This window comes from Microtus oregoni, unplaced genomic scaffold, assembly GCF_018167655.1.
Source record: "Microtus oregoni isolate MIOR12 unplaced genomic scaffold, Mior012 000009F_ref0000495, whole genome shotgun sequence".
Lineage (NCBI taxonomy): Eukaryota > Metazoa > Chordata > Mammalia > Rodentia > Cricetidae > Microtus > Microtus oregoni.
The window spans coordinates 41613358-41635735 of record NW_024543068.1 but is presented as its reverse complement, the minus strand read 5'-3'; the positions used below and the strand labels follow the sequence as shown (position 1 = coordinate 41635735).

At 40.3% G+C, this 22378-nt stretch overlaps 2 protein-coding genes across 5 annotated transcripts in view; both read left to right on the top strand.

Moving 5' to 3' along the window:
- G2e3 (G2/M-phase specific E3 ubiquitin protein ligase) overlaps window positions 1-8078 on the top strand; it is a 43339-nt gene extending 35261 nt beyond the window's left edge. For all 4 annotated transcript variants that reach the window (XM_041658423.1, XM_041658421.1, XM_041658422.1 and 1 more), the window contains 2 exons: window positions 2269-2459; window positions 3042-8078. In XM_041658423.1, the coding sequence (XP_041514357.1) occupies window positions 2269-2459; window positions 3042-3301 (451 nt within the window). In that variant the 3' untranslated portion in view covers window positions 3302-8078. The remainder of the gene's footprint in view (window positions 1-2268; window positions 2460-3041) is intronic.
- A 659-nt stretch (window positions 8079-8737) lies between these two features.
- Window positions 8738-22378, top strand: part of Scfd1 (sec1 family domain containing 1) — a 62493-nt gene continuing 48852 nt past the window's right edge. Inside the window, exons 1-5 of the mRNA XM_041658129.1 lie at window positions 8738-8820; window positions 16482-16552; window positions 18623-18711; window positions 19257-19347; window positions 20705-20827. Of these exons, the coding sequence (XP_041514063.1) occupies window positions 8769-8820; window positions 16482-16552; window positions 18623-18711; window positions 19257-19347; window positions 20705-20827 (426 nt within the window). The 5' untranslated portion in view covers window positions 8738-8768. The remainder of the gene's footprint in view (window positions 8821-16481; window positions 16553-18622; window positions 18712-19256; window positions 19348-20704; window positions 20828-22378) is intronic.

Sequence of the window (22378 nt, the reverse complement as noted above, 5' to 3'; positions counted from 1 at the left end):
ATTGCCTTAGGGTAAACTACTGAGACTCTATTGAGCTTATGATTGCTGGGTCCTACATTGGTGACCTCCAAAGAAAATTATTTCACTGCTACTTCATAGCTAATTTTGCTATTGTTGTGAATTGTAATGTCAGTATCTGATGTGTAGGATGTCTGACATTTGACCCTCAAGGGTGGCAATTCACAGGTTGAAATTGCTAGATTAGAGACATGATTCAGCACTGGCCCCTGAGCACTGTGAGTGTATGGTGGACAGACATGCATTGAGGCAAAGCAAGCCATACACAACAAAGGGAAATCTTTTTGAGATTTTTTTTGTTGTTTGTTTGTTTGTTTGTTTTTAAATGGATACTGGGGAAGTAACAGTACAAAATAATTACTTGCTTGATTTAATTCAACATTTCATAAACAGAAGTCTCAGAAACAATAACATGCTTCCGATGTGAAGACCTGCTTTGCAAACTCTAGCTTCATCTCATATATTTATATGAGGGGATGATCTGATCTCAGCTCCAGAAATGTGCTGTGTTAACAGAATTTGAACGGATACCCTGAAAATAGTCAATTAAGGAGCTGGGGAGCAGGACCATAAAATTTAATGAGGTCCAGATGCTCCTGGGTGACATCCTGTCCTTGAAGATACCTTGTCAGTAATTTGTGGCTCTTTGTTAGGTTTTTGTGCCTAAAACAGACCAATGGTTTCAGAAACTACCTTATCCTATGCTCTCCTTATCCAGTCCCAAGACAACAGACTTGAACTTCCCTGATTACGGCGTTTCCCCTTTAAAAGTTCTACCTTTCCAGGGCTCCCCGCCACACTTTCTGCATCCACCATGCTGGAGTGCTGGAAAGGTGTTGGTCCAAACTTGAGTTTACCTTTGTTGTGGTGCCATTTATTCTACGTGTATTTTGAAAATATCTAAACTTCCCTCTTGTCCCAGCTTGGTTTTTTTGGTTATTTTGTTTTGTTGGTTTTTTTTGTTGTTGTTGTTTCTGTTTTTTGTTTTTGCATTTTTTATTTTTATTTTATTTTTTTTTTTTTTGGTTTTTCAAGACAGGGTTTCTCTGTGGTTTTGGAGCCTGTCCTGGAACTAGCTCTGTAGACCAGGCTGGTCTCGAACTCACAGAGATCCGCCTGCCTCTGCCTCCCGAGTGCTGGGATTAAAGGCGTGCGCCACCATCGCCCGGCTTGTTTTTGCATTTTTATATTGACCGCAAATTAACAGTTACCGAGCTTGGAATTTATTTATTTATTTATTTATTTTTATTTTTTATTTTCTTGGTTTTTCGAGACAGGGTTTCTCTGTGGTTTTGGAGCCTGTCCTGGAACTAGCTCTTGTAGACCAGGCTGGTCTCGAACTCACAGAGATCCGCCTGCCTCTGCCTCCCGAGTGCTGGGATTAAAGGCATGCGCCACCACCGCCCAGCGTGCGAGCTTGGAATTTGTAAGATCATGCCAGTTATAAGGAAACGAGCCATAGCTTTATATTGATGTTTCTACTGCCCAAGCTCAGTGGGAATGCTGAAGGTAAAGCAGTTCTCACATTCAAGTGCAGAGCAAGGGCCGGAGGAAGAGCACAGGAAGAATATTGTCGCCCTGATTGAAAAGGAGAAAACCAATGTAATAGAATGTATCAGATAGTATGTCCAGATCAAAAGTGATCATAGACTTCTGTCTTCACTGAGTTTCTTGTCTTTGTTCCTGCTGAGTACAATTTAAAAATCTATATACATTCTGTATAAAACAAGATGTCTTCGAAAAGTGGAGAAATAAAGGCACTTCTTAAAATTTTATAGTCCTGGTGATCCACCCTAGGACCTCAAGCATGCTAATCAAGGTGTGTGTGTGTGTGTGTGTGTGTGTGTGTGTGTGTGTGTGTGTGTGTGTCAAGGTTCAGGGTTTCTCTATCAGTAAGGTTTTACCATATGGTTGGGTAGGCAACCAAGAGCAATGTCAAGAGTCACCCTAGCATGGGAATTACGATTTTCTTTTAACAGCCATATTATGAAGGAGCAGTTTGTCAAACTATGATAGATAGTATTTGCCACTTTGAATAAAATACAGTTTTTAAGATAGTGATTTAAAATAATCATTAATGCATTTCTTCTTGATGAGAAAGTATATTCTAGTAGTTTATATCTAAATGCATGTAGTTTTGTGGGACTGTTTTCTTTTTTTAATCAGTTGTTTATAAAATGCCAGATAGATTTATTATAAAACTTGTATGTATATATGTATGTATGTTTGCTCATTATTTCTTTTCTTCAGTTTTAAGCAGGGTCTGAAAATACTTGGTGCTTTAGAGAAGATTCAAGCTTACCCAGACGTATTTCATAAAATCCTCTGTCGTAAACCTGAGAATCTCTCTGCAAAAACCCTTAGTGATCTTTTCACAGTCCGTGGATTACCCAATGGACAGACCTTGAGGTTCTGGAACAGTTACTTACAGGCTGTAGAGGGTATGTGAATTCTTTTCAATGTTTATTAGGGTTTTGCTCTTGCCATTAAGAAGACTTAATAAGCTGTTATTTGTGTTTGCAAAGGAAACAAGTTATTCCATACATATCTAACACACACACACCACACACACACACACACATATAGTTTAAGCTGGAAAGTGATTTTCTTTAAAAACAAAAAACAAGCAAAGAGCAGGCTTAAAGATCTGTACTTAATCTTTTTTAATTTAAAGTCAAATTGGTGATCATAAACTCTCTGCTTTATCTACTGCACCATTAGTATTTGTCAGCATTAACTGTATTATTCCATTCTTTAAAGGGAATTTTAACTTTCAAGTTGTAATTTTCTTACATATAGTGTTTGCTTCAGCATCTGTTAATTATTACATAAATGAGGGTGGGCTGATTGGTTTTCCTACACTGAGATTCGCTTGCTGACTGTACTGCTTAACATGCTTGTCCTTGGTGGATGCCGGACTCGATTACTGTCAGTCCTCGCAGTCTGATTGAGAACGTGTCTAACCAACAATAATATGTTTTGTAGGTTTAATTTTCTTTTCTCTTTAATTGCTAACTTTTCAGATGGTAAATCTACAACTACAATGAAAGACATTCTTATTTTTGCAACCGGCTGTAGTTCTGTTCCACCTGCTGGGTTTAAGCCCCTTCCTTCAATTGAATGTCTCCATGTGGATTTTCCTGTTGGAAACAAATGTGATCACTGCTTAGCTCTGCCAATCACCAACACATTTCAAGAGTTTCAAGAAAGTATGGATTTTGCCATAAGAGACACTCTAAGACTAGAAAAGGAAGAAGGGTCTCGCTCACTTTCATGGACATAAATGAAGAGATGCTTCTTTAAAGGCTGCTATTGATAAAGTTATTGCTATTAATCATCGCTTTTGAACATTCTGGCCAGCTTCTTGGCTCACTAAAATTTATGACTCTCTTATAAAGGGATGTTTTGGCTTCTGAACCACTGAAGGTTCGGTCAAGACATTCTAGTATCCAGTGATAGCTTCCTATTACTAGGCTTTCTTCATAACTTCAATATGAATGTTTTTCGAATGGTTGTGCAAACTATTCTGCTGTACAGGTGCTCAGCTATATTAGCATGACATAAGAAAAACCTGTTCCCTTGCTTTTTCAATTAGGATTTACCTTTATAGAATGACACAACTTTTGGAGTTTTCGTTTTTTTTTGTATGTTTCGTTTGTTTTATGTTGTTTGTTTTTCTCTATGTTGTCTGGTTTTCCTGGAATTGATTATGTAGAAAGGCTGTCATATTTCTCTATTTTAAAGCATTAAGTAGAAAAGTTAGAAAGTCATCTCATATATCAGAGCTATAGATATGCTTTTCTAGGGTTTAAGTTTTAAATGTTTCTGTATTATTTTGTATTTTGTGAACAATACAACAAATAAGGACTCATTGAAGGTCCTATATAAGGAGCAGAGCTAGACAAATAACTCTGGAGTCTATGGGTGCTCCATAGGCTTCCAAGCACTGCTGCTGGCTCTTCAGTTGTACTTCTGAGTACGTTAGGATGTACGTCTCATTCCGTATGTCTCTTGACTGTCAGGTTTGGCTAGATTGCAGCTATTTATTATCAAGACTGCCCTATGACTGGTAAGATCTCACCACAGCATTCCATAGTTAACCTTTGCTTTCAAAAGATACATTGTATAAGCAATGAATAAATTATAATTTAAAACTTCAAATAGTTAAAAAAACACTCTAATTTTGCCACATAGATATAAGTAATGTATTTTGTATATTCTTTATAAACTATTTATTTTTCAATCTTTTATTGCTTTGCGGTAGGGTCTGTCTATAGAGCCCCACCTGTTATAAATTTGCAATCCTCATGCCTTAGTCACTTGGTTGTTGGGGTCATGATGTACACCAATGTCCCCAGCAGTGGTTATCTTTTGATTGTATGAATCTGCCACGAGCAACAGGGAATCATGTTCTTAATCAGTTCAAGGTATAGATAGTCTCTAGCAAGGTATCATGGCACATACCTGTAATCCATGCTCTGGGGGTGCTGAGGCAGGAGGATCAGGAGTGACAGAGCAAGGTCAAGAGCGTTCTTGGCTACATGAAACCCTGCCTTGACAAACAGCTAAGCAGAGTTCTTGGCTACAGGAAACCCTGCCTTGACAAACAGCTAAGCAGAGGAGCCCCTCCTAGTACCACCTTTATAGCTGTGGCTTTGCAAATCTAGTGCCTGGATCTGTTAGCGAGGATAGGGAAGACAAAGCCCCAAGTTTCAGTCCGAAAAATCATGGGAGGTTAAGAAAAGAAATCAAATTTTTCTTGATACACATAGCAGGTGTCTGCTCTTCGTCATGTACTGTTAACCCCGGGAAACACCTTAAATAATAGGATCTTAATGCCAAAGGAAAAAACCCAAATGTAATCACTGTGTCATTTTTGTTTGTTGCTTCAGTACCCTTCAAGTTGTACTTAACAGAACTAATAAAGTTCCTTTCTTTTTTTTAAACAAGCATTTAGTCTTAAGGCATTTCTTTATTTTGTGTTACATTTTGCTAGATTTTCAAAAGTAATTTAGTGATCCATCATCAATTCAAACCTCATCTCAGCAGGCAGCTTTCATTCCAGCTGTGTTGATTGATAAATGGGATCTTTACATCTTAACCTACTTAGTTCTCATGATGTTTTTAAGACTGTAAAATCCATGTAACTTAAATGCTATTTTCTGACTTGTAGTTTGAGTTAATATTTTTCCTAGGAGAGTAACGAGGCTAGCAGCCCTCATACAGTGTTGTGTTGGGGTATGGAGGTATACTGTACTGAGATAGTTTGGGCTGCCTACAAGTAAAAGTAGTGTTTTGCTTCCGTAAGTGTGGTCTTAGTTGTGAGATGGTATCATTAACAAAAGGATATTTATTTCCAAAGGTATTCTAGTTAGTGTGGTCTGTAGGTTAATCTTTACACTTGAGGCTTATCAGAGAAACTTCAGTGTTACTGTATTGTGCTTATAGCATGTTTTATAGCTTAGTTCTTACACTGAATTTTTAAATACATAGTTTCAACATTATGAAGCAACAGTTTTTTGTTTTAGTTAAGTAAAAAGAGTGCACTATCATGGTCTCTATTATCTATGTTTCCCCCTATTTAATTATATTGGAAGCTTTAGGAACCTGTACATTTAATGTTGAAATGCTATATAAAGGGACATAAAATGGTAGGCTTTCCCAGTGACTTTGCTTTAGCATTCGGTCATGTTAAAATAGTAATACCTAGAGTCTGTTGATAAACATTACCATTATGTCATTGTTACAAATTAATGTGCTTCAGATAATGCAGTAAAGCATGAAACACTTAATCTTGAGTTACTTGAATGTATATTATCTATAACCTAGAAATTGTATAGCCCCTGAAAGAGACCCAATTTTTAGTTATGTTTTTGACCATTTTCAAATATCCAAATATACTCATACCTACTGCACACCAGATAACTGTACTGAGATAGTTTATACATCTGTCTATTTAAAATATAACCAAATCACATTGTGCTGAGGATGCAGCCCAGTGGCAGAGTGGTGTTCTTGGCAGCCTGTGTTAAGACCTTGGGTTTCAAAAAAAAAAAAAAAAAAAAAAGGAACTGTTGAGTCATTAAAAAAAAAAAAAGACCTTGGGTTTCATCCATAGTGTCACTAAGATTTTAAGAAAAAAGCATACAATAAAGTTTCTAAATGTTTTTGTGCCACCAAATGTGAAGTGCCCATAAATGAAGACTTCCTGGGATCTACCTCGGGGTTACTATTGCGATAATGAAACACCATGACCAAGCAGCTGGCGAGGACGGGGCTTATTTTGCTTACACTAACATGTTTCTCATGGATGGAAGTCAAGGCAGGAACCTGGAGGCAGGAGCGGATTCAGAGGCCATGGGTAGGTGCTGCTTTCCAGCTTGCTCTCCATGATTTGCCATTTGCTTTCTCACAGAACCTAAGACCTCCAGCCCAGGGGTGGCAGCAAGCACAAAGGGCTCTGTTGCAGGAGCTCCTGCAATAGCGCTCGGCCCTCACCAACCAATCACTCATTAAGATGTCCTGCAGGCCTGCCCACTGCCTGGTCTCATGGAGCTTGTTCTCAATTGGGAGTCCTTTCCTTGGATGTCTCCAGCTGTGTCAAGAATCAAATAAGTAGTCAACTCTCTTTTATAATTCATTTCTCATTTTTCTTTTTTTCTGGTTTTCCAAGACAGGGTTTCTCTGTATATCTTTGGAACCTGTCCTGGAACTCACTATCCTTGAAATCACAGAGATCCGCTTGCCTCTGCCTCCCCAGAGGATTAAAGGCGTATGTCACCACTGCCCAGCTCATTTTTCTTTTTTATTAGCATATAATAATTGTACAAAGCAATGTTTATCATGACATATCTATACATGTATGTAATAAACTTGGGTCACTTTTTTTCCCTTACTGCCTCATACTTGACCCCATCCCCTTCTCTCACTAGTCTCTTAACCTAATAGTCCACTTACAAGGTTAATCTTATTAAGTGGGTAAAATCCAAGATCTTTTATTTTTCAAGCTTGAGAGATCTTGGAACTCCTAAGAAATGAATTGGTTTGGGCTATTCTATGATAAAACTATCACCTAATGTTTAATTATTTAAGCCAAAAAAATTGGAGTCAGATATATACAGTTAGTAAATTAACACTCTGAAACCATAGTTTTTACACTGTAATCACGTGAGATAAGTTTAAAACCAAGATAAGATATTCGTATTAGCTTTGCAAGGATTTTTTTTTATATAGCTTCTCTTCTGTGGGGTGTAAGTTGCTATCAGTTCATTCCCCCACTACACTACAGAAACACTATGAATGTTAGCAATGTCTTAGTGTTTTATGTTAATGTGCCTGATAGTCTTGGAAGGAGTTTGTGGTGGAAGTTAAATGATTAAATTGTAAATTTGTATTTAAAAGTGGGATTGCTCATGTGACTAAAATTGAACTCACTGGAAGGTGGAAAAGCCATTATGCTTCATAGTTCATGGATACTAGAATCCAGAATACTTCCCTCAAGGCAGAAACTGTTAATTTTACATTACAAGCTAGGTTGTTGGAGATCCCTTTAAAATATTAGTGATGGGAGGCTGGAGAGATGGCTCAGCGGTTAAGAGGACTGACTCTTCTTCCAGAGGTCCTGAGTTCAATTCCCAGCAACCACATGGTGGCTCACAGCCATCTACAATGAGATCTGGTGCCCTCTTCAGGAGTGCAGGTACACATGCAGGCCGAGTATTGTATTCACAATAAATAAATAAATCTAAAACCCCAGTAAACATTCTATTTGATTTCTTAATACATGTGTCAGCCATAAAATAAAAGATAATGTAATTTTTGCAGAATCCTGATTCTAGGTTAAGGTATTTCCTGGTAGATTAAAATATAAAATAGCCTGTTTTCATCCTACAAAATTAAATCTTTCTTTCGAGTGGAGTGCATGTTTTTGTTGTAAAATGTAATCTTGACTTTAAAAAAATAGGAAAAAATTTACTTATAAGTAATCTTGAAGGCCAAATTATTGAAGGTTTGATTTTTATCTCAATCTGATTGTTCAGAATTAACCCTTAATGAAATGTCATCAGTGAACTCATCGAATTGGTAATAAGTTGTCACTGTATATATTTTTGACAATAAAATTTATTATATATAGATGGCCGATATGGGATTTATTTCATACTCACGGAGTTTAAAATGTACCACCAGAATCATGGTGCTGGTGGCTTTTATTTTTATTGTGACCCCAGCCTTTAGCGAGGTCCTGGTGGTGGTTTTTAATTTGCACTAAAAGCAAGAAATTCTGTAATTTGGCACCAAGTTGATTTTATAGCCTAGCCGACCAAAACCATAAAGCTAGGTCGTTATGCTGTAGAAATGGAAATGAGAATTTTGCAGCGTTTGTAGGGAAGTTTTATGTTTTCATAGAAATAGGGAACGGACACTTATGCTGTAATGCGTATCAAGAAAACGGAGTCCAGCGTTTCGGTTAGTCCTAAATTTTACGAGGTTTTAAAGCCCGTCGAAAGCGCGGCAGCAGTCACTCTGGGGCCCCGCTGCCCACGCCCCGGCCCAGAGGCGAATGTCAGGAGCCTCGGCCCGATTGGTCGGAAACGCTGCTGGGAAATCGGAAAACACCAATGGCTGGGACGAAGGGCGTGGTCTGGGCGCAGGAGGCGGGTCAATTCTCCGGTCCCGCCCCCTGATTCTGCTTCCGGGGCGGGAGGGTGCGCCACGTCATCTTCGGGCTCCCAGTGCCAGCCGGGCAGTGGATGTTGGGAAGCAAGATGGCGTCCACGGCCAGCATTCGGGAGAGGCAAACAGGTACTCGTTATTTCCTTCTCTGCAGCTTGGGCCCGAGCAAAGCAGCGACCTCTCTCTTGGCCGCCTTCGCTGGTTGTTCTTGCAGCTCGGAGTTGAGCTTCTTGAGCTGCTCCACTTTGAGGTGTAAGGAAGAAATGACTTTAGTTTTCCAGCTTTTCCTGTGGTACAGAGCGGCTTGAGTGGGCTGGTTCTGCATTAGAGCTCCAGGAGGCCATCCCAGCAAGGGCTGGCAGCTGGTCTTTCCTTTCCTACGTTGTCATATAACGAGGGCTCTAGATTCGCGTTTATTGATAGTTCAGGTCTCCCAGGATGGCTTGGTTTTCACTTTCAGGTCTGATGTTTTTTTAAAAACCGACATTTGCGCCGTAATTACGAAATCTGAGTATTCTTCTCAGAGCTCCTTACTTTATGCCGTGTTCTTTGGACCAGTCTCGGGAGAACCTGAAGAAAAATGATAATGACTTCCTTCTGCAGCTTGCTGGAAGGGGAGTGGAGACTGTCAAATTAGCAGCGCCCCGTTTCAGTTGTTCTACAGATTAGTAATCTCAAAGTGGTATAATTGTATCTTAAGTGAAGCACATTCGTACAGCTTCCACTTAATTCAGAAAATATATAAAGGTACACACTACTTCCCTTGGCTTCTTTATTAATATGAGATACTCCTAATTTTCCTTATTTTCTCTAAGCAACTCTAGTAAATTGATAATTGCCTATTGGTCCCCAAATAATGATTTAGAAATAGCTATATACAATATAGTTATGTTATATTTGATTTATGTATACTACTTGTGGAGAAGCCTTCTGCCAAAGAGAATAGAAATAGGCCACGAACCATCAAGAATGTTTATAGTTTAATTCTCTTAAAATTATGCTTATTTGTATGAAAAATATTTGGTTAGAATCAATGCAACATTCCAGAATTTGAACTGTACCTGAAAAATAAGATAAAACTTCATAGATTTGAATGTAGCATACTGAAATGTGCTTTACGTTTCTCAGTAGATCAATTAGTAAAACCTGTGAGGCATAGTAAGGCATAACTTAAACATGGGAAAGTCAACAATGGTTTGAGCAGTGCTTGAGAATTCATCTGATTTGCAAAGAAATAGAAGTCCAGGTTTTCTTAGCACTTTGGGTCCAAGAGCTTAATAAAACTAAATGATTTTACTACCCAGCAGCAAAACTGTCCTGAATAAAGGGAGCCTTTTAAAGGTTGAATTTCTATAACAGTACATTTTAATATGCAGACACTGTAAAACATTAAAATCTAATACTTCATTTTGTCTTTCAGTGGAATAAATTTCATTGCAGCAAGAGTCCACATTTTTTGCTATATTGCTTATGTACATCAGTTATTAAATTTGTTCCTTAAGTGAATTGTTTCTTAATTTCAGAAGAATAAAATCATTTGTGTTGCAACAGTAGAAGTAACATTTACTTGATTTCTATAGAGAATATTTTGGAATAACAATTCTCAAATATTCTAGGTAGAAGATGCTCTGATACAAAGTAGTTCGTAGTCAGTTTGGATGGATGAGATAGTAGTTTGTGCACTGAGAATTTATTATTGTGTTAGGTGGTTTGTGTTGTTTTCTAATTTCACAGATGAAGAAACTAAGGTACAAAGGTGTTAAATAGCATACCCGTTTCTTTCGTTGTCCTCCTGAAATACCTCTGTCACCTCAAATACCACTGCTTTGTGAAAGCTTCCTTGATGACTTTCTTCTCTTTTCTATCCTCAATTCAACAGTCAGAATAAGTTGCTTGTTGCTGTTGCAGGTTCTTGCTTATCTCCTTGCTTCTCAGTGTTGCACAGCCCAAATCAACTGCTTTTTCTCTTATTGTGACCCCTTCTGGCTTCTTAATTTTAATTATTATATATGCTGGTATCTTGATCAGTGTTCTGTTGCTTTGAAGAGGCACCACGACTAAGGAAACTCTTATAAAGAAAACATTTAATTTGTGCTTGCTTATAATTTCAGAGGTTGAATCTGTTATGACAGGGGCAGTGGCAGCATGCGGGCAGACACGGTGCTGGAGAAGTGGCTGCCAGTTGTAAATCCAGATCCCCATGTAGCAGGAATAGAGAGCCTCTGGTCTTGGAGTGGGCTTTTTGATACCTCAGGGCCCAACGCCAGTGACAGACTTCAGCCAGCAAGGCCACACCTCCAATCCTTTCATGCAGTGCAGCTCTCTGGTGTCCAAGTATTCAGATCCCTGAGCCTAAGGGGCCACTTTCCTTCAAACCTCCACAGCTGGTCATTCCCAGGTAGAGGACTCTGAATGCAGGCCACTTGGTATCAGTTAATGAAAGCTTCGTTCTTCATGTCGCTTATGGAAAACTCCTGTGACTGTCTCTTTTTCTTCTTTTACTTTAACTCAGTTCAGATTTGTCCATAAGTCATTCCATTTTTCTCTAACTCCGGTAGCTGTTGTCCCCAAGTACAGGCTCCTTGAGTTTGCACAATAACTTTCTGTCTGTAGTTTTTGCTTTTACAACCTTGTTCCCTTTCATTCTTTACCGATGCCGCCTACAGTAAACATGGCACACATTTGCCTAAAACTTTCTAATAGTGTCTTCTTTTCATTATGGTATAGTTGATCTCCCAAGTTCACATATGACCTAGTTTCTGCTTATTTTGCCCACTGTGTTACCTTCCTTGACCCCTCACCTGGATGTTCCCACCCTTCGTGTTTGTCTCTTGGTAAGTAACTTGTATGGCTGACTTCCTGTAGGTCTTTCCTCGAAAGTGTTTGTCAGGAGGCCTTCCTGATCACTGTTCATGACTACCCCACCTCACTTTTCTCCTTTCGTGGTCCCGTTCTTCTTCACAGCACTTAGTATGAGCGCATACATCACATGTTTTATTTATTTTGTAAATGGCCCTCATCCTCAACAAGAATGAAATGAAAACTGTCCGAGGACAGGCCATTTTTATTTATCTGTTTGCCTCTGTGTGATTGATCCCCTATACTTAGGGCAGAATCTAGTACATGATAAGCACTCAGTAAACATGTGTTGAATGACGAGCAAACTGTTCATATAAATGATATTGTTTACTCAGTAAATGAGTGAAGAAAATTTTCTGGCTAACGTTAAAGCTACCTTAACCAAATGTAAGAATATAGGGTAATGTATTTAGAGCACATAAAGAAAGTTTATCTTTTCCTTTAGAAGCAGTGATTTAAGCACTGGAATGTTAAATTCTAATGAAGTAGTATTGCATTCATTTATCACTCTTTAAACATATGCCATATGCTTCATTAAAAAATTAGTTGTGTTTGATGCCAGGAGGTGGTGGCACATGTCTTTAATCCCAGCACTTGGGAAGCAGAGGCAGGCAGATCTCTGTGAGTTCGAGTTCAGCCTGGTTTGTGCTGAGCTCCAGGAGAGCTATGGCTGTTAGACAGAGAAACCCTCTCTCTCAAAAAAGGAAAAAAGAAATGTCTTTAACAATTTAGCCAAGGCTCAGATTTGGAGAACCTTTCCTAACTGAGCCAAGACAAATGTGAGATTATCTACTGCGACTGACCTCTCATGATGAGATGGATGAGCATCTGTTAACTCTGGCGAATGTCAGGTGCCAGCTTACGTGGCAGCCCAGGCTGTGGTTCTTCCTGCTTTCTGTTGAATGAAGAGTATAACTACTCTTTAGTGCCTGGCCATGGGAAGAAAGCACCACTGAGAACACAGTCAACCCCGGAGCACTGTGTCCGTGCTGTGTGTGTATGTTTGTGCAATGCCACAGCCGCTGTCACTCTTTGAAGTGGGCAGCAGTTGTTGGTAATATGTATTATTGTAGAATCAGCATTTGACAGGGAAAATAAATAGGTTGGCTGGCGAGCTGTTTTAGCAAGTAAAGGCACTTGCCACCAAATCTGATGACCTGAGTTTAAGCCCAGAACCCACACAGTAGAAGAGTACCAACTCCTGTGGTCTCCACTTATATGGCATGACTTATGTGTGGTGTAAATTCTAATTGGCCTTAACAATAAAAACCTGGAGTCAGATATAGGGGTTAATGCTGAAAGAGCAGAGAAACAGACCAGCCAGCCACTAGTTCTTACCTCTACTGAATCCTCAGACCAAAAGGGACAATCCTGTTAGTAGGAAACCTTAGACTGGATCTTGGGCTCCTGTCTCCTCCCACCTTATATCCATCCCTCTCTCTGCCCAACCATATATCCTTCCCATCTCCACCTGTCTAGTGCTAGGATTAAAGGTGTGTGAGCCCAAGGGCTGGGATTAAAGGTGTGAGTCACCGCCGCTTGGCTCTGTTTCTCTTTTAGACTGATTCAGTCTCCTGTAGCCCAGAGTAGCTTTGAACTCACAGAGATCTGTCTTCCTCTGTCTCCCAAGGGCTGGGATTAAAGGTGTGTGCCACCACTGCCTGGCCTCTATGGCTGACTAGTGTGGCTAGCTTTGCACTCTGATCTTCATGCAAACTTTGTTCTTTTGTTTGCTTCTTTGTTTTTGTTTTTTTCAAGACAGGGTTTCTCTGTAGCTTTTGGAGCCTGTCCTGGAACTAGCTCTTGTAGACCAGGTGGCCTCAAACTCACAGAGATCCGCTTGCCTCTGCCTCCTGAATGCTGGGATTAGAGGCATGTGCCATCACCGCCTGGCTGCAAACTTCATTTGTTAAAACACAAACAAAATATCGCCACTTATGTGCATGCACACAAGAATACACAATAAATACAGTAGAGAAAGAGAAAACTTTATGTATTTACATAAATACTCTAGCTTTCTTAGCTCTCTATCCATGGTTTCTGCAACTGTGGATTCAGACAACTGCAAATCACAACTATTCTAAGAAAAATGTGTCTGTACTAAATATGTATAGACATTCCTCTTGTCATTGTCCCTTAATGCAGTACAACAAATGACCTGCCATTTCCGTTGGTCTAGGTATTAATAGCTAATCTAACCATGACTTAAGGGAGTCCCCTTAATGGTATATAGCAAATACTATAAACCATTTCGTTTTTAAAAATATTATCAAAGAAAATTTATAATTAAGTGAGAGAGACTTGAGCATCCAAGAAAATTTGGTATCTAAGGAAGCTTCTGATGGTGGTTGCCAAACCACCGTTTGAAGTAAACTTTTTTCAGTACTAGTGCTGAGCAGTATCTCAACCTTTACGTGTTTATTAGCTATTCTTTCAAAGGCGAATGTGCTCCGAGGTTATTTGTGTATTATATAGTGCTGTATTCATAGTTTGTTGTAGACAGAGACTGCACTTTGGTTTCCTGACCACCCAGACCCAAATAATCACACAGAAGCTATATTAATTAGAACACTGTTTGATTAATGGCTCAAGCATATTTCTAGCTAGCTCTTTAGTCTTAAATTAACCCATTTCTATTAATCTATGTATCGCCACAAGGCTGTAGTTTACCGATAAGGTTCCAGCATCTTTCTTCAGCAGCTGCATGGCATCTCCCTGACTCCGCCTTCTTTCTCTCTGCATTCAGTTTGGTTTTCCTGCCTAGTTCTGTTCTGCCCTGCCATAGGCCAAAGCAGCTTCTTTATTAACCAGTGGTAATAAAGCATACAGCATACAGAGGGGAATACCACATCATCTTGGATTGCAGATTATTCTGTATTACCTAAAACTCAAATGCATTTAAAAGTCGAAGTAGCCTAGCATGGTGGCACATGTCTTTAATCAGAAGGCAGAGGCAGGCAGAGCTCTGTGAGCCCTGTGTACATAGTTCTAAGGCAATCAGGGGTACATAGTAAGACCTGGTCTCAAAATAAATTAACAAGTAGATTTCAAGGTAGTCAGGTTTTTTTTTCTTTTATCTATGTCTTATATCGTGTGTCTTGATCCCATTCATTTCCCATCCCTTCACATCCATCCTCCGCCCCTGCTCCCCCACCCAACAAAGCAAAATTAAGAGAAAAAGGAAAAAAATTAAAAGCCTGGTCATGGAAGCTGCAGTGTGACACAGTGAGTCACCCCATAAACCCCTTTGTCCGTACATCTTAACTTGTAAGTGGTCATTGCAGAGAGTCACTATTCGGGTTCGGGCCTCTGCTTTCTATTACACTATCAATATGCTAGTTCTGCCCTGCAGCTGTGGGCCTGTGAGTCAGGCCCCTTCACATGCTCCAGCAGATCATAGATGGGGTGGATGCTGGGTCTTGGCCTGGTCCACCAGCCAGTTCTCCCCTGTCCTCACCACCAGGGTGAGCTCTCCAGTGTTGCAGCAGTGAGCTGGGAGTGGGGCCAGTTCTCGTGCCTCAGGCTCGGCACTCTCACACCTGCACCCTTAGGGCCAGCTCTAGTGTGTTGCCCAGGCGAGGTACAGGGGCCGCTCTCCTGACTACTGCAGCTGGTGAGAGGTAGGGACAGCCCTTCCACTCTTAGGACCCCAGGGCCAGCCCCTCCACCTTTCTCAGGCTTTGATGGACGGGAGGAAGGGGAAGGGCATCTCTTGTCCACCCATGAGTAGCCAGTCTTAAATCATCTGATTTTTACATTTTCTTGAATACTTGGCCGTCTCAGTTTCAGGTGCTTGCATGCAGGAAGTCAGGTTTACTCTCCAGCACCACTTACAAACTAGGAGGGATAGGCAGTGCATGCCTGCCTGTATCCCGGTATTTAGGAGGCATAGGCATAGTATTAGAAGGTCAAGATTATCCTCTTGAGACTGACTTAATGAGACTATAGCTAAAAAAAAAAATTCACACAGATACATGCACACACAGAGAACACCAGCATGTAGAGTTTCATTTTCCGTAGAAAATGTTTATCTGCTGTGGTCAATGAACAGATGAGCAATAAAAGCCACGTAGCACTGTAACATATAAAGCATGGCTGCTCTGGCTTTTGAAAGTGAATAACCTTAGTCACTATGTAGTACATTATGAAGTCTCATTTTCCCCTAGGACTATAAACTAATTAAGCTGTATAACCTTTGAGTGGATTTATTGGCTTATACTCTGGAGTAACTAAAAAACAGGCCTACTGTAGTGGGTTTCCATATGAAACAGTTAAGCATGCCATAGACAATCTTTGTAAAGATTGGTCTTACCTTTGCTTTCAGCCAAATAGTAGACAACAGTAGCGGTTAGCTATTAAGCCTGTCGCAAGTTCACGGTCAAAGCGATTTCTTTTGACTTTTGTATAAAAGGCAATGTGGGGTTGTCAGGAGGAACAGAAAGTGCCTTTTCAGGAGTGTGTGGATTTTTTTGGTTTGTTTTGCTTTTGTTTTCGGTTATTTGAGACAGGGTTTCTCTGTGTAGCTCTGGCTGTCCTGCAATTTACTCTGTAGACCAGGCTGGCCTGGAACACACGGAGATCCCCCTTCTCCCTCCCTGAGTGTTCGGATTAAAGGTCTGCACTCCCGTCGCCCACACAGTGTCAAGGATCAAACCCATGTGGTCTGAGTAAGAGCTGTACCACTGAGCTACACCCCAGACCCCAGGCACTTTCCACCACTTATTTTGGGACAGGTGCCTTTTTTTTTCCCTTGCTTCCTAATGTATGCCAATTGGCTGTTGACGAAATTGTCTTACAAGATCTGAGCCTAGCTTTATACATTCAGCCATGTCATTAGTCAGTTTTGTTAGCATTCATTTATGTATTTTGTTTGTAGTGAGGAAACAAACTAAAGCCTGCTCTAGATAACTGATGTAAACTTTGGTTTTCAGTGGCTCTGAAGCGAATGTTGAACTTCAATGTGCCTCATGTTAAAAACAGCACTGGAGAGCCAGTATGGAAGGTAAGAGCTGCGTGGTGCGAACTGTGACCTTTCTCTGAACCCTAAAATGATCGTAAGTGGGAGAAGTTTCTTGTAAATCTAACATTAGTCTGTTTTAATTAGAATTTATGAATACTTTTATTCTCTTTATTATCCCTAGACAATATAGTTGTTTGCATAGAAGTGTAGTATTCAAGAGGATCATGTAGGACATGTACAGTGCTCTGTCATTTTGTGGAAAGACAGTCCTTGATTGTCCAAGGATTTGGTACCTTGGTGGGTCCTGGAACTACACCCAAGATTGTGTATGTATGTGCCTCCCCTCCCTGTGTATGTCTAGTGGTAGATGAGGTACAGAAGACATTACCAGTAGTAACTACTGTTAGCGTCTCTGCTCCTGTGTTTTCAGGATTGAAAAGTAAATCCAAGGTCACGGGAGAGTAAGCACTGTGGTAGCGTGGCAGACAGCTCTGGGTGACTGAGGAGTGGAGAGGCACTGTGGACACAGAGGCGGTCCGTGCCGTGGGCAGTGTAGAGCAGAACTGCAGAGCCGCTGGTGGAGTGGAATAGGACGTAGGAAACTTCACGCTGGGGGGCGGGGGGAGTTACATTACGGGATATTTATTACTATAATTCTCCATTTAGTATTTCCTGATCATGGTTTCTACAGGTAACAGACTGCAGAAGTAGAAACTGGGTAAGGGACTACTCTGTATTTAAGGTTTAAATAGAAAGAGGCTTGAAAGTTTGAGCACCTTTTAGAGCCACAGCAGAAAAATTGTAGCTTCTCTTGAGGAAATTTCTGGCATTTAAAAATAGCATGTACTAGCAATAGCAGAATTCATTGCATCCCAAGCAGTTTCTTTCTCTTTAAAGAGTCACTTCGGACAGCTGGAAACGCAACCATTGAAGATCTCATTTGTTAGCCCAACCTCCACAGCTAACAGAGTTAGGCTGACATGGAGTTTTATATTCAGGGACATTGGTTTTATTTGTGGTTGATATTATTAAGACATTGCTTTGAACTGTAGGCTAGGCTGGCCTCAGACTCACTGCGGTCCCCCTCGGTCCCTGAGTGTGCCGGTCCAGGTGTGAGCCACTGTATCTGGCTTAGGGACTTCACTTTTTAAGTCAATATCTATTTTACCTAAGATGCTTAAATTCCTAAATTGTCTTTATAATGTTGGAACTTGTGATATTTTAGGGGTTTTATTTTATGTGTTTGGGTTCTTTCCCTATATATATGTGTGTACCATGTGAGTGCCTGGTGGTTGCCGAGGCCAGAAAAGGATGTTGGATCCCCTGGAACTAGATTTGCAGATGGTTGTGAGCTGCCATGTGAGTGCTGTGAATCAGACCTGGTCCTCTGAAGAGCAGCCAGTCTCTTAGCATAGAACCAAACCTCCAGCCCTAAAGGATATATATGGACTAATATGAAAAAAATAAGTCAAGTGTGAATTTGTTATATGTTCAAAGTTCTTTTTTTTTTTTTGGTTTTGTGAGACAGGGTTTCTCTGTAGCTTTGGAGCCTGTCCTGAAACTAGCTCTTGTAGACCAGGCTGGCCTCGAACTCACAGAGTTCCGCCTGCCTCTGCCTTCCGAGTGCTGGGATTAAAGGCATGCGCCATCACTGCCTGGCTCAAAGTTCTTTCTTAAAGGCTAAAATAAGCACTTTGTAGTCTGATATTTTTAGTTTTTCAAGACAGGGTTTCTCTGTACCTTTGAAGCCTGTCCTGGAACTAGCTCTTGTAGACCAGGCTGGCTTCGAACTCAAAGACATCCACCTACCTCTACCTCCCAAGTGCTGGGATTAAAGGCGTGCGCCACTGCCACCTGGCTGTAGTTTGATTTTTAAACTTAGAATATTTTATAAAAAGTTTCTAAAATTGTTGCTTTATTTAAAGCTAACTAATAATAATGTTTTAAAGAATACGGATAGTCATTTGAGTCGTGGTGGAAGTCCAAAACTAAACATGGAAAAGAATTAAGTATACTGATTACTAAATGAAATTGACTTCAATGTTATCTTAGTGTGAGTTCTCAGTTGGCTGTTCATTAATAACAATGTTTAAACAAACCACTTTTTTAAAGGTACTCATTTATGACAGATTTGGCCAAGACATCATCTCTCCTCTGCTGTCTGTGAAGGAGTTGAGAGACATGGGGATCACTCTGCATCTGTGAGTGTGCATTTATCTTCATGTTTATTGAGAAAAATTTATTTCTTTGGCCACCTTGAAGTGAAATTTTTAAGGTGTGTTTGCAGAGAAAATTAATGTTAGGCCACAGTACCTATGCAACCTTTTAAAGTTAAAAATAGTCCTACTTTGAGGCCATATAACTCCAGAATTTACATGTATTTCGTTTCCCAGTATGTTTGGCTGATCTCTGAAGAAAAAGAACTAGAACTCTTTGGCATTCCACAACCTCTAAAAGATTTCGCCTAATTTAAATATACTTTAAAAGAATCTAAATTAGTTCATCAGTAACGTGAGCATTTTCAGTGTTTAAATGAAGTAATAGCCTTCAAATCATTGCTTTCTTGATTGCTAAGTTTAATTGTCTGGTACGTTTGATGATAAATTGCACTACTTTATAGACACCCTGCCTCTGCTTCCCGAGTGCTGGGATTAAAGGCGTGCTCCACCACCGCCCGGCTCTTAAACTGACTTTTTAAAAAGCACCTGAGGGGAGACAGTGATTTGTTGTCATTTCTGTATTCTAGCCTTTTGCACTCGGACCGGGACCCCATTCCAGATGTTCCTGCAGTGTATTTTGTGATGCCGACGGAAGAAAATATCGACAGGATGTGCCAGGTGACAGAGGGATTCTTATTTTATCTGAAACCTAAGATTACCTGATTGTTTGAATATCAAAACAGACATTTCTTTTAAAAACACAAATCTTAGATGTTCATTATAGAGAATCATAAGTTCCTTTACCAGCTTCCACTTTGATTTTTTTATATTATCCTTTAATTTTAATAGAGTAGATTCATGTTTTTTGGCTGGAGAAAATTTTATCAGTAAACACTAAGTCTGGCCTTTATAAATCTCCTTTCTCTGACAGTGACAAGCATGGTTCCCGACAGTGATATTTTATATATGTTTTAATAAATGAAGCTTGCCTGAAGACTAGAGGGTAAAACTAAGCCACTAGAGGCCAGGCAGTGGTGTCACATGCCTTTAATCCCAGGACTAAAGGGGAATAAAAGACAAGAGGAGACAGGCTAGGGGCTCAGTCTGCAGTCACCCAGTCTTGATAGAGGGAAGACTTCTCTAGTGGCTTGGCTCTTTTGCTTTTCTGATCTTCAGGCAAGCTTTATTTATTAAAACATGACTAAAGTATCGCTGTAGTTCCCAGTAGCAGTTACTCTGTCTGCCCCTCGGCTTGAACACTCTTCACCTCTGCTACACCACTTGTCCTCACACATAACTCCAGCTCGCGGTTAGACATCTTAAAATTGGTCACATAAAATTGTAATAACATTAAATCTTAATGTACATTCATGTATGCTTGAAAATGCCTACTACATCTTATATTTAGATATTCATACCTAATGTCTAAAAATATTTTAAAAACTGATTACAAAATTGTACAAATTAATTCTGCTTTTGGGTGAAGATAAATACTTTTAGAGTAAGTATTTGGAATGAACACATCTGTGTACAATGAAAGAATCACTTCTTAGGTTATATGCTCAAAGAAATCCAAATATAATCAGCATTTAATTATGTTAGATAGTATATTAGCTACTGATAGATTTAAAATAAAACAGCTTGAGACAGGGTTTTTCCATGTTTCCCAGCTGGCCACACTCCTGTGATGTCCTCAGCCTCCTTAGTACCTGGTTCTGGGGCTGCCACGTGGTGCTGTGTACTTCTGTATATTCAGAAAACTGCAGATCAAAGGTGTCAATTTTGTACTATGTATAGCTGATGGGATTTGGTTGATAATATACTTGTATAACATGGATTATTAAGCTATATTTTAGTGGCCAAGTAGCTGGCTTGTCATTACTTTATTCTCATAGAGTTTGTTTTTATCATTTATTTATTCTGTCTTTCAAATGTGTGTCATCTGCTCCAAAGCCTGGCGTTTAGTATAAGAGCTTTGTATTTACTGGTTCCCGGTCTACTCTCAGAGTGACGAATTCATTCGTTATATTTATAGGATCTTCGAAATCAGCTCTATGAATCCTATTATCTAAATTTTATTTCTGCAATTTCAAGAAGTAAACTGGAAGACATTGCAAATGCAGCGTTGGCAGCGAGTGCAGTGACACAAGTCGCCAAGGTAAGAGGCACTTGACTGAGTGCATTGTTAGTGTGAGAGCCAGCCATGTCCGAGAGCTAATTGTTACAGCTAACCTACAAAATAGCTAGACTTAAATCTTCAAAACTGAGTTTATTTAAATTGTCTTTAAAGTAGGAAAAGTAAAGCAGAGTAGAAGAATTTACTACTCACTGACTTGTGAGACAGAAATGAGAAGTAGATTTGTATCCTGCTGAGATTCATGGGATCCTTGGAGCTCACTTAGAAATAAGTTGGCAGTCTTGTTTTACATTGCTTGTGTTCACGTGGACAGTCCGTCCCCACATCATCTCCAGACCTTCTTATTTAGGAAAGCAGGTCCAGAGAGTCCAGAGAGTGTCCTAGAGGGGTGAAAATGTGCATCAGGCCAGCGTTCCTGCGACGTCCTCATCAGCTTGTAACTGGGGTTACAAGCGCACTCTCAGATGACCCTGGCCTTACCCTGCTGCTCTGTGTGCCTCTTGAATTTTGAGAGGGCACAAGTTAAAGTTGTGGAGATTGTGTGGACAGGAGGGATGAAGTGTGCAGTTGCACACACCCTCGGTACATCTTAGAGCCCGTTGCTGTTTGTGAGTGCCTTTGAAGGCTCCTTCCTGTGTGGTGTTGCTTAGAAATTCTCAATTCATTTCATACAGAATCATAGGAACTCTTTTCAGTTTTTAGCTAAATTTAATATCTTTCAGGTAGTTTTTTAGAATATTTTTAAAATTTTATTTATGTGTCTCTGTGTGTGTATGTACAAATGTAGAGACCAGAAGAGGGCATCAGATCTCCTGGAACTGGAGTTATGAGCAGCTGTGAGCCACCCGATGTGTGTTCTGGAACACTAGGTCTGGTCCTCTGGGTAAACAGATTGGCCTCTTAACTGCTGAGCCGTCTGTCCAGCCCTTGGTAGTTTTTTACCTTCTGGACTTGTCCAGAGCTGCAGTAACTTCCCTGGTGTGTGTGTAAGGGCTGTGGTGCAGAAACAGCTGCTGTGTGGGTGTGAAAGACACCTGGTCACAGAATAGAGGAGGATACATTCCTATCACAACCACGGTTTTCCTTTTTACAGCTGTCTAAATTTTGTTTTCTGAAAATAATACTCTCTTTATTGCCCCAAATTTGTTTTCATTGTTTAAAAATGTTTTTGTTTCTTTGTTTTTTGTCTTTATTATTCTTAACCCCCTTTTTTTTTTTAAAAAAAAAAAGACATTTTAATTTCTGTGTCTGTGTGTGTGAATGTGTGCCACATGTGTGGGTGCTAGAGGAGGGCAGGAGCTGTAGACAGCGGTGAGCCGCAGGCCAGGGTGCTAGAGGAGGGCAGGAGCTGTAGATAGCCGTGAGCCGCCGGCCATGGGTGCTAGAGGAGGGCAGGAGCTGTAGACAGCCGTGAGCCGCCGGCCAGGGTGCTAGAGGAGGGCAGGAGCTGTAGACAGCCGTGAGCCGCCGGCCATGGGTGCTAGGAGTGAACCCTGGTCCTCTGGAAGAGCAAGCAAGTGGAGGCCAGAGGAGGGCAGGAGCTATAGACAGCGGCTCACCGCTGGCCATGGT